Genomic DNA, 12794 nt, shown 5'->3' with positions numbered 1-12794 from the left:
TTAAAGTTGGTAAAAAATGCAGTGAAGGGTCTAAGTGACAAAAAGAAAAAAAAACAAGGAAAAAGAAAAAGCCTGCACATCATTTAGATGAATTGTGAATAAAATTGTGACAATGTCTGTACCTGCCAGAGGAAATACAAGGCTAGGAATATCTGGAGTGGTGCAGACCACAACATGTTCAGGAAAGTCATCAGGTCCATGAAACGTTGGGCATCCACTGACATCAGGTTGACAATTTCTCCAACAGTGGATGAGCGCTTTGCTGAGTTTGTGATTGCTAAGGACTGACAAGGGAGAGAGCTTCAATGCATTCACCATCTTGATACACATGGAGAACAAATCCTCAGTTTTTAGCAAAATGACACTGTCCAAGAACGTGCTTCTCCAAAAAGAATAAAATAATTTGCCTACATCCATTCCTGATCTCCAAGGAACAAGAGCTCATGAAATGGTTTTGCTCATGAGCATCTCCAGCTCAAGCAGTGCATAGCAACTTGAAGAAAACCTCGTTGGATCTGATCCACTCATAGCATAAACATGCTCTTCTCCTAGGTCCCTCTTCCAAACCATGGAATGGTTTGGGTGGAAAGGGAATTTAAAGTTCCAACCCCTCTGCAATGGGCAGGGACAACTTCCACTATCCCAGGTTGCTCCAAGCCCCATCCAACCTGGCCTTAGACACTTCCAGGAATGGGGCAGTCACAGCTGCTCTGGGCTATGGCTGCCCTGTCCCCACCCTCACATGGAAGAATTTCTTCCTTACATCTAATCTAAGCCTCTCCTCTTCCTGCATTTAAAGTGAACCAAGTATTGGTATGTCTAGTAACCTACCAGAACATCCATACTACAGTAGTGCTCACTGAAAGATTGTGTAAAGTATGAAAGAGGTACTCCTAAAAACTCACCAAACCTCCAATCTTTTATCTTCCAGGAGGCTACTCCTCTCCAACCTGCCTAGCCTTCCCCAAATATGTGAGAACTGAGCACACTTGCCTGGCTGGTGTTCCAGCCCACAAAATGCTTCCAGCCTTACCTTTCGGTATATCACCCCTGTGATCCCAGTCCTTAGCCTCATCCCAGTAACAAAGCAGTACTGGAAGTGCTGGTGAAGGATGAGTGTCTGCAGCACAGCACAGATAAACATCAGAGCTGCAATCAAAAATCCCCACCAGGCTGGGGCATCTTTGTTCTTAATGAAGCCGATTAATACACTGTTAGCAGAGTAGGGAAGGAAAAGGAAAAAGAAACAAAAAATTTAAAACCATGCATCAAATTTAATGGGACATAACACAGCTTCTCCCAACTACAGCATCCTGCCACATCCTCTCCCTAACCACAAAAAGCAAACACCTCTCCAGGACATAGGCTGAGTTATGATTTCAGTTGAACAACATTGCAAAGATCCAACAGCAAAACCTGCAGCTCTGCCAGTGACAAAGTCCATTTGTAAATGAGCCTGAAAATGAAATAGGAAGAGAAACTCTTGGTTTCCCCTGAGATTCAGGGTTTAAAGACACAGTGCACTGTCTGAGCTCTGTTAGGCAGGCCCCAAGGGCAAAAGGTGAATGATGGGACAGAGTAAGGCAGTGCAGCAGGGCAGGCAAAACCAGCTTCTTACCCAAATCCTCTTCAAGCAGCCTGAGTGCTTCTGCCTGGGGTGTTTTCCCACAAAAAAAAAAAAAACAAAACTAAATTAAAAGACATCCTCCTGGATGGATGCATAAAGAGTCCTTCACTCCTACTTTTTTTTTTTTTTTAATGGTACCATTAAGCTGGTTATAGCATCTTTTATTGATAAGTCCTTTTTTTACTCCTCCCAGCTGCTCTCATTGCCAAAGGTGCACATTGACACACAGCAAGCAAGCAGAGTGACACATGGCAATATCCAGTGCTCTCAAAAATCACATTTATAATTTCAGCCTACTGACCAGAATACTGAACTGCCAAAATATAGGAGAAAAAGAGGTTTGCCTCCATGGTTCAAACAATCAGCAGGAGAAAAATAGATCTGGAAACTAGATCTGGAAACTACAAATCAAGCAACCCAAGCTTTGTAGTAGAAGCATGAAGTTGCCACATATTTCTTCTTCCAGTCCAGAGAAATCTTATTTCTGCACTGCTCCATTCATTCATGCTGCAAAAAGGAACAGCTTCAGGAAAACCTCCTCTGGGTAGTCCCAGGGATTCACCAATCCTTTTAGAAACACAAAACTATCTTACATGCAGTCTGCCAGACAGCCATGGCTTTTCATCTTCCCTTACCATTTTCCCAGACGGCAGGAATTTAGACTTGAGAAGAAATTCACCATAATATGCCTTGAGATATCACTGCAACATATTCAGGAATTCATGCAAATGTGAGAAATTCCCAGAATAGGTTACACTTAATGTGTTCTCAGGAGGCAGCCAGCAGCCTCCTCTTCAGCAGGGGCTCTGGGAGAAGACAGACTGTCATCTATTAAATGTCACCACACTTGGTCAGACCCTCTTTTTAGCAAATTTCTGGGTATATCACAAACCACCCACAGAACAACATGATCTCAGAACATGGGTTATTTTTAAGAGATACTCAAACAGGAGCAGAGCTGTCTCTTCTCCCTTTCCCTGCATCCACCTGTGACCTCCACCCAAGCTCCATTCCTCTCTCATGCATTAATAGGACTATGTGGTTTTCCATTAATAATTGTTAGGTAGAAATTCACTGTTGCTTTCTTCCTAGCTAATGATTATCTGACAAATTCCTCAGTTTAAGAAAAATACTAATAAAAGAAAAAAAATGTAGGGATTGTGCAAATTCCTTTGTGTATCAGGCTGAGCAACTGGCCCCCCTGGAGATGGGAGGTAAAGGTGTTCCTCACACAAAGAGAATTTGAGGACAGATCACTTCTCTCACAACCTCTTTATCTGTTTTGTTTTGTTGTTTTAAATAGAACTGTAATTTTCTTTCACATGGGAATTCACTCAACTGTGCCTCTCACATCCTCATTGCTGAACACAACTAAGAGCACATGAACTCATCTAAAGAGCCCAAAACCTTCCTCAGATGACAGCAGCATGGCCAGAGCCCCATACACTGGAGCATCACACAACATCTGCACATCGAGTCACGCCACAGCTGCAACCACCATCCACACATGAGGATATCAGGTGTCCAGAGACCACTGGAGCCAGCCAGCAGTGCTTCACTTTGATTTCACAGCTAATCCTTTAGAAATGGGGAGAAATTGCTTTGGACTGAATCACAGAATAACAGGTAATTTGTAAGTCAAAGCTGCCCATGATGGGAGATTTATAAATGGAGCATTTCAGTGAAGTTTGTCCAATTTACAGCTGGGCCCACAACAAAGAACTCAAGTCTCACGGCGTTGCAGGGGTAAGGTGAGGGAGCATACACATGTGGCACTATGAGGGAAACTAACTCTTCATTTCAAAAACAAATGTCCTGTTCCAAAGCCAAGTGTCCACAGGCATCACACACAGAAACTACTCACAGAGTAAACTGACCTTAATAGCTGAGGGTTGACGAAAGAGAGCAGGTCTTGTATCAACTTGAAGAAGGAGCCAATTAAGAAGTATGGCCCAAAGGTCCTCAACAAAGCCCTGAGAAAGGAAGGTTTCCTATTGTGCTTCTTGTCTCTGATCAGGACTTCTGCTTCCTCTGGGCTGCCACCAACATGATTCTGCACATGGTTTGATTTCTTCATGTATGACACATCCTCTTTCCTAGGGAAACAAAACAAGTGACAGGAGACAAGTGACAATGAGAATGGCACTGTCCTGTGTGAACAGCACTGTGGGAACACCCCAAACTCTGTACCCTTCTCTGCTCTGCTACTGACCAGCAGGAAGACTTCCAACACCATCAAGGTGCATGCAATTGAGTCTTGTTTTTTTTTTTTTTAATTTTTTCTGCAGTATTTATGGGGTGCAACCCACAGGCCAGAAAATCAGAGATGAGAATGTGGCCCAAAGGAGGAGGAGAGGAGGGCTGGACTTCCTCAAAGCACAGACTTGACTTTGGATCTCAATTTCTTCTATGGGAATCCTCAAAGAAGTGCTATGGGCATCCCACACAAGGCACCCTCACCTGCTCTTCTGAGCCTGTGTTTGCTGTTCAATCAGTGGCTGTGCTAAACCTGTACCCTTATCCATCACACAGCTGCTTCCAGAGAAGCAAAATTAATCCCCCTGGGGAGACAGGCATTGCAGCAGGCACAGCACTCTGAAAATACCAAGTTCTGCATTTCTGGAGACTTGAAATTGAGTAGAAACCACAGCACCTTCAAAGCTGGGCCATCCCCAAGATGTGGACCACAGCTGTGCAGATTCTTCCAGGAGAGAAACCTTGGGTTTAGGCAACTAAATTTACTCAGTTGACAATTAAGGCATTTAAACCCTGTTTATCTGCAACCATTTTGTTAACCATTGGACTTGGTAATCGTAGGGTTTTTTTTCCAACCTTAATGATTCCAGGATTCTAGGATTCTTTTTGTACTTTTTGCCTCTCTCTCTCTGCCAAATAAGCTAACAAAAGTGACTTTTCCACGTATTCTTTTAGAGTGACTGAAGAAAAATGGGCCCAACATGCCCAAACTGCTCTTCAGGGCCCCAGGCAGGTTTTGTAGAAGCCCCTTTGGGGTTTAGGTGCCTGACTTCTGTTGCCCATCAAGAAAAGGTACACTCTGGGAAATTATTTCCTTCAAGAATTGCTCTCGAACATCAGCCTGGCAACCCTTCTACCAGAAAATATCAAATTGCTGTTGTTTCCTGGGGGCTATGGGACTAGAGGAAAATTCCCTGAATGTCAGACAGGAAAGTTAAGTCCAGGTGGAACAGGGAGAAGGAAATTAATCTGGGGCACATAAGCTTTACAAGAAAAAAACAGATGGAAAAGACACCCTAGAAACAGTGAATATTTACCAGAAGGCATTTGAAAAACAACTTGTAAGTACTACCAAGTGAGGTTGAATTTATGATTTTTCATAAAGCCTGTGCAGATTTTTTTGAGCTGCAGAGTCCAATAATTCCAACAGCCTGTGAACATTCACTGTGATCACTGATGCTAACAGTCCACATGTATAAACTTGTCCACATCCTTTCAGAAAAAGCCATTTGGAAATCCCAACATCTCTGCAATAAAGCTAGAGGGCTGGGGGAGAACCTAAACCAGTCAATTTATTTTTTCCCCTCAGACAAGAACAAACAGTGTTGTCTTTGTCTCCCAGATCAAAACTGGAGAGTTTATGAGAAAAGCCTTGTTTTCCTGGCAACCAGACTGTTAAACCCCTTGAAGGATTTGAAGAAACAAGACTACTTGCCCATGACTTTGTGCTATTAAAAATGTTTATTATACTGAGCTAATAGCAAAGCAATGGTTCTCTTGCAGCTAAGAGTCCCAAAGGGATAAAATGCACTTTTAGTGTTTACTACCTGTAGCTAGGTGAGGTCAGGTTTTCAGCAGTGTGTGGGACTGCTCACACCCAGCTTTTTATCAAAGCAAAGAGCGTGTGCCTGGTTGCCATTATTTACAGCAGGGCAGATAATAGGTACTGATTTATCTCATGGGAAAACACAGTTTCTTACTGGTGCTGACAAGGCCCTGCATCTTCAATATGTCTTCATAAGGACGGTCTCTAAAATCAGAAGCTAACTAAAAATAAGGGACATTCCAGCTCTCTTCTCCATCCAGCATAGCTCTAACTTCTTCAGAAGAAACTGCACTTATCAGTAAAGCAAGCGAGTAGAAACTTCAGCCATATAAGCAAAGAGAGCAAAAGAAAGGAAAAATATTGTTCGTGTCCTTTATTATCTATAGTAACATTTTAAATCCATGCTGGTCTCTCCTGTAACTCACAAGAAACAAATTAATTTTTAGCAATTATTTAACAGTAACTCACAAGACAGCAGTGAAGCAAAAATGGTTTGGGAACAACAGAAATGTGATAATCATTACCAGAAAACAAGTTTAAAGCTTTAGCAAAGACAGAGCTGCAACTGATTAAGCTTTTAAAAATAAATTACTACCATGGACACCACAAATACTTTTCATCTAACTTTCAATGTGTGTATGAATTGACACAGCATTTTTAATGTCATAAAAACTTGCTCAGAGCAGATTTAATGAAAGTTAAAAGGAAAAAAATGTATTTACAATGTCTCTCAAGCAACTAACACTAATGTTATTTGACAGGAATTAATAGAGAATATCTACTGATAACTGAAGAACAAGAAGAGCTTTTAGAGTTCCATGAAACTCAGCGATTTGGAGTACAGTGATTTGCTTTGTTTTTGCTCTTTTCCCCATCTTAGAATCATTAATATAGTTGCCACAAAATTTTACCTGAGCTAAACATGACTCATAATTTATGGCTAAATTCACTGCCAGCTGGCCTCAGTTTATATGAATAGTTTCCAAAACGCAATGAATCCCCTGACAAAACTCCAGCCAGCGTTTCTGGTTTCCTAGTAAAAGTTTTCCTGGACCCCTGCACTCCTGCACAATGGCTGGGCTCTTACAGTAAAATAGCCTGAGGGAGTAAGATTTATGTCTGCAAAAAGACCAGAACCCAGACTATGCACATTATTCAACACCATAAAAATAGAGACATTAAGACAATGAAAAAAAACCCTGAAAATAAACCTCAAAGTAGAACTGTAACACATCCACGCAGAGCATTAGTGGACAGCTGCTGGTGTAGTGCTGGAAATATTTCAAATTTTAGCTGCAAAGTGGAACTCTCCACATCATATTTAGTCTTGCCAAGAAAATTACAATTCTCTCCTAATATTATCAAATAATAGGGTCATTACAATTTGGCAAGGATATACAAAAAAGAGAACAGAGGAGAGCTTCCACATGGAAAAGAAATCTCCACAATGAAAGGAAATGGAAGCACAAGCTTCCTCCTTATTGACATTTTTCATTTGAAACATGCTATTATTACATCTATTTGCTTGGAAATATTTTGGACACCAAACAGTGGGAGAGGGAAATAGAGTTGCACAATAGATAATTTTTTAAGATTAGATAGGACAGAACATGCAATAAGAAGGAAATCCTCTCAAGCAGGGGTATAATGGTATGCAAGTTCTGACCCTTATGCCATTTCCATCAGAGACTAGGACAGTTTTGCTGCTAGTTTTCTAGGCAACAGCAGTAGAGTCTCAGCAATAAAGTGGGATGTCTCTTCACCTCCTGCCTTTCACGTTTTGAGTTTCTTATCTTTACTACTGAGAAGTGGAGACTTGCTCACTATAAGAGCCTTAAGGCTAAAAATACTGCCAGGCCAAAAAAATCATGATGGAGATGATGAGAAATTCCTTTTGGTTTATGTGCCCAGAAGCTGTGCTCCAGCACACCTGGGAGGGATGCAATTATGCAGTTAGCCAGCTACCAGCTCAGTGGTGAAAAGTTGTTCATTTTCTAAAATCCAACCAACTAACAGCTTCTCACCCATCTTCAGACCTTCTCCACGTGGGAAGTGGCACCACCTGCCCCTGGAGATTTTAAGCACCTAAAAAGTGTGTGTTGGTGGCACACAAGCCCCACAGGGCTCCTGCTTGCCTCGCCTAGACGTATTAAAAAAAGAATGTTTGACTATTAATAAGTGAAGAAGAGAAAGGCTGAAGTGGCAAATGCATTTTTAGTTGCCTCATTTTCATGGATGAGCAACTTAATGAGTGTTGAGAGGACTCAGATCAATCTCTCAACTTTTCAGACTTGTTTGTTTACTTACTGTTTGCACTCTACTTTTTCTCTGTCCCACTCTTTACTCAGTTGTTGCACGATAGTTTTTGAAGTGTCATCTTCGTTCAGCGACCACAAATCTTTGTCTTCCAGAGGCCTTTTGTACCCATGAATTGCCATGCTGCACATAGGGAAAAAAAGAGTCCAATTCAGTTTGGAAAACTGAAATTTCAGTTTTAAAGCATTGCCAGTAATTCTAGGACTATCAAGGTAACAAAAGCAAGAAGATACTCCACAGAAAGGGAGATTGGAGAATAATTATCACCCTTTGTTTCTTTTATTGATGTTTGCAATTAAGGAAAGGACATGATGTATTTCTAATTACATGTAATTTTATTGAAAACACTACTTCAGAAATAAAAGGACAAAAACCAACTAACAGAAGCATTTGGATGAAACTGTGCTGTTAAATGGAAACAGTGGAGCTTTGGAAGTGAAAATAATAAAGTTGATCTGGAGTAACTGTCAGGGGTGAACAAAATGCAAAAGTGGAGCTCACTGGAGTAAAAGGAAAATCAGATTTTTCTGAAAATTGCAGTTCCTCAACTGCAAAGGGAATTTTGTCAAGGGATACAAATGTCCCAGTTGCCAAGAATCTCACTGGGGAAGCTGAACATTCTGGAAGTTTAGGAAGTTCTCATCCTCTCACTAAAAAGAACTTTACAGGGCTGTTACCAGAACAATAAAGTTCTGGTAGAATGAAGATCTCAACCACTGTGGAAAAACTGGGTCTTAACATGACCTTTGACATCTGTTCCACTTCTTTATCATGGAGTAGCAGGCCCAGTCTCAAATTTGTGTCTTTGATACACATACCTTTTGTCTGCAACCTCAGTTGGCGGCAGTAATTTATATACATAACCCAGTTTACCTTTCCTTTTGCACAGAAAATGTCCTTATAAAAAAGCATTCACCCATGAACCTCAACAGCAAAAAAATGCACTCTCAGCTGGGTGAAAGGCTGCCACAATTTATCTTGTGGAGTACAGAGCTACCTCTTGCTTTAGGTCATATTCCTGCATGTGTTGAGCACAGCCAGGCTCCACATCCTATTTGTCATGACACTCTTGCTGCCATACTTTGCAGGGAAAAAGTTTGTGTTTCTAAAAAGGCAAAAGCTCAAAGTGCTGACACTATTGTGGATGAAAGAGCATCCAACATCAATACTCACAGAAGGAAAACCTCTGTACTGCTCACTCTGTGCAACACAGATCACCAGCAGGTTTTGGGTTTGTCAGCTGTCCAACAGCTTGAAGAAAAAACTCACCTGGTAAACCACCAAAATGTCAATCTTGACAGGAAGCCTGAATTTAACTCTGGACATGGATTCTATAATGAATTTATGGGGGGGAAAAAAAAAGAAAATAAATAAAGCAAGACATTTACTATTACTTTAACATGACAACAGTCTGTTTTGATAATTTTTGGCATATTATACGGTATACTACATGTACATACCTATGTCCTAATGAGACATAACATTGATTTTTTCATTTCCCATTTCCCACACTGAACTCCATTTATACCTAAAAATTACTTCATGTAACACCTTTAGATCACACTTATAAAGTGAAATGCCATTCTACAGTTTCTGAGATATTCATTTTAGGACACGAGCTCAACTTGTCTCTCATCTTGGTTCAAACATAAATCCAATTATAGGGACTATTTTTGAATTGGAGAAGAAATTTAACCTGTGACACCACTAATATCTTCTGTTATCAATGTTCTTCCATATCTGTTCTCAAAACATATAGAACTCATTTATTAAGACAAACCTCATAGACTTTCACAAACTCGAGATGAATGTCAAGCAAGTAAAGCATCATATCCTCAAAAAACCCTCTTGAAATAATTATTATTACACTTCAGTGCTCATAAATATAATTTACACTGCTGTGAAGTGGCAAGCAGGACAGCTGCTTTCACTACACAGCTTCAAGTTATTTCTGATGACACAGATAATGGAAAAAGACTCCAAACCCCAATACTACTCTCCATGCCCAGTGTTTTGTAAGAGGGCCACTAAGTACTGTCATCTCTATCACAATCCCAAGCTGCTTTCAATGACAAGTACTCTCAGTGGAACTCTCAAAACACCATATAGCCTGTAAAATCCAAATAAAGCAAAGTGAAAAATACTTACAGCATCTGTATTAACGGGGGAAAAAAATGGAGGCTTCTCTTTAAAACATGAAAGTATCAACTCAATGATTATCAAAGCAAAGTAGATGTAAAACGTGGTAAACCTGAACCTTTCATTTACATGGCCCTAGAGGAAAAAGAAACACTGTAAATTATTGTTTCATTGTACTTCCAAGTTCTCCATGCTCTCTCTCTCCTTTCTCACTGCTTCTTTTGGCATTTCCTTTCTTCCTTTACAGTTGAATACTGCAGAGCAGTTCCTAGCAGGAATTATCTCACAAAAGTATGCTTGTACTCTGACAAGCACCTAAGAACACGCTTATCTCCAAGCTTTTCATTAAATCATGTCAAGTTCAAAGTGCTTATACATCTTCACTGCATGCAGACACCCTCTGGAATCGGGTCTACATAATATCCTTTTAAATTACCCCTGGGGGTTCTTGCACGATCGTGTCTTAAGCATAGGAATTGTTAACCCAGATCAGAGAACATCCTTCTACTTTAATACCTTGTCGCTGACAAGCAGTGAGTGCTAAATACTTTCAGAAGAAACTGAAAACCACCGTGTTGCATAATAAGAGTTCCATCTGCTCTAGAGAGATTTCCTTTCCTAATCATGAGTTTGCAGTTTACCTAAAATTCTTGCTGTGAGGGTATGTCCTTTATACAGCTCTTTCATGCCCTAATGCCATTCTGAACACTCTCATTGTTCACTTAAAATGTTTAAACCTTAAGTGCAAGAGAAGGAATATTTGGTTCTGGGCAGTCAGTGGAGGAGAAATGTTACCCAGACTTGTTCTAAGGCTCTGCACCCACAATTTCAAGATGATTACAGATTCAACATTAATAGTCCAATATTTTCACTTATTAAATCTATCTCTAAGTGGTGTTTGAAACGGCCTCACCAGATTGCAGCTATTATCTGACAAAGTTCTACCCAGGCTCTCAGTTAAGCTTTAATTCCATTTCTGCTGGAATATTTACAACAGCCTGCTACAGGAAAATCCTTGCTAATAGGATAATGCTGCTAATATGACAAAGAAGCAAGAATGAAAACAAGAAATTGCCAAACAGAATCAACACTGATTTCACTGAGGAGAAGCAATCATCTTAACGTTTTCCAAGCACTCTTTTTCTCTCCCAGGCTTTGATGATCCAACCACTGGAGAAATCTGCCTTGCCCTACTTAGTGAAATTTGTTTCTGTAAAAAAATCAACAAGTTTCTTACTTTGGGAGAACCTGCTATGTTTTCAAACAGGAATCTTAACAGCCCAGATTTCTTTCCTCTCCCTCCATCTTTCTCTCTTGTTTCCATCTCCAGTGGAGACAAAATGCTGTCCTCATTACATCAGGCACTGACACAAGGAAGCCCAAGGAGCTGACTAATGTGGCCAAGCTGCCTAAGTAAAAAAGGAATTTAACAATCTGATTACTACCCATCCCTATTTAAGCAAAAGGCTGCAAAAGGGGAAGAGACAAAAAGACAGGAGTCTGTTAATATATACACAGTGTTTGTATTGCTCTCTTATGTCTAACAGGTTGCCAGTATAGCCTGGGGCTGAGCAAAATCTGCTTTTTGACATTATGTGAGACATCCAGCTCCCTTCTAGTTACACAGGTCTGAGTCAAAACCATGGAATCAAACTCCTCTCTCTCTCTCTTTGGCAAAACCTGGGCTCACATCTGACTCCAAACTCAGATTCATTCTTTTCACACAGACGTGGATGCTACATCTCCTATTCTCCAAGTGCTAACAAGGATAGCTTGTTACCTGGGCTGCTGTAGTCATGATCTTCGACCGGAAGGGCCCCACGGCACAAAGCACAGACAAAAACCAGAAGATAATGAGCACTCCAGAGGACTGAATTCCTCTCAGTCTTTCATACTGGATAAGCAGAGTGGCTAAGAGCTGTAAAAGTAAATACAGGAACACGTGAACACAACCCCATCCCAGTGCTTCCCTTCTTTGCACTCTCAGTGGGCAGCTCACAGAGCCAACTTCATTGCCTGGAAGGACAGCAGGACCTCTCTGAAATGAGCCCCATCATGACTTCACAGAAATCAATGGGAAAATCTCCATCATCTAAGGAGAGGAGCAAATAACAGTGAAATAATTTGATTTGGTGTTTTCAGAGCCTCAACTTCAAAATTCAGTTTTTAAACCTTTGCACATAGGGCTGGGAACAAATATTAGCAAATTTTACTGCTTTATTTTTTATACAACAGTCACTAGCCTGTTGTCATCCTAGCCAAAGCCAACTTGTTTTCCTTAATGGAGGAACAGTCACCAGATAACAGACACAGCTTTACAAAGTCCAATACTATACTAAACAATGCACAAACCAGGCTCTATTGTATCTCTCTATTTAGGCAAAGTCCTACTCAAATTCTCTCCAGACCTGGATCACAAGCCTGGGTAAATGGGTGAAAGCAGGCTTGAAGGCAGAACAATCTCTCCATGACAAATATTTTAATTTACAAAGCTGAATCTACTTGAGAGAGAGAGAGATTTGTGACTCCAGCCTTTTTGGTAGCAAGATTTGCTTCAGTGATACAAATACTAACAATGCAGCTAAAAGAGGTCCAGATAAGGCAATGAAGGCAAAGGGACTCTTCATCCTTCATCTGTCTAAGAAAAAGTTATTCATACTGGCCATAGTGAACAGAAACAGCTACGAACCACAGTGATGCCAATGACTAGTGGAGTTACAAAATAGACTGGTGAAGGCGTTCTGCTTTGCAGGAGCTCGTGGAAGGAGTAGAAGAGATCTGCCCAGCTCACACACCACAGCAGGACACCAAACAGCTGAGAGAAGGCAAACAGAAATGACATTTTGTAAACGACTCTCCAGAGGTGGTCAGAGAGCTAAAAAAAAAACCCCATTCTGATTCACAGATTCC

At 40.7% G+C, this 12794-nt stretch overlaps 1 protein-coding gene across 1 annotated transcript in view; it reads right to left on the bottom strand.

Annotated features, from left to right (window-relative positions):
• The window catches only part of ABCC3 (ATP binding cassette subfamily C member 3), a gene marked incomplete at its 5' end in the record, with an annotated part of 47384 nt that overhangs the window by 20609 nt on the left and 13981 nt on the right, over window positions 1-12794 (bottom strand). Inside the window, 8 exons of the mRNA XM_021555012.2 lie at window positions 123-284; window positions 1034-1211; window positions 3505-3723; window positions 7737-7868; window positions 9015-9076; window positions 9894-10019; window positions 11665-11802; window positions 12574-12699. Of these exons, the coding sequence (XP_021410687.2) occupies window positions 123-284; window positions 1034-1211; window positions 3505-3723; window positions 7737-7868; window positions 9015-9076; window positions 9894-10019; window positions 11665-11802; window positions 12574-12699 (1143 nt within the window). The remainder of the gene's footprint in view (window positions 1-122; window positions 285-1033; window positions 1212-3504; window positions 3724-7736; window positions 7869-9014; window positions 9077-9893; window positions 10020-11664; window positions 11803-12573; window positions 12700-12794) is intronic.

Source organism: Lonchura striata, chromosome 19, assembly GCF_046129695.1.
Source record: "Lonchura striata isolate bLonStr1 chromosome 19, bLonStr1.mat, whole genome shotgun sequence".
Classification (NCBI taxonomy): Eukaryota; Metazoa; Chordata; class Aves; order Passeriformes; family Estrildidae; genus Lonchura; species Lonchura striata.
This window is presented reverse-complemented; position numbering and strand designations above follow the sequence as displayed.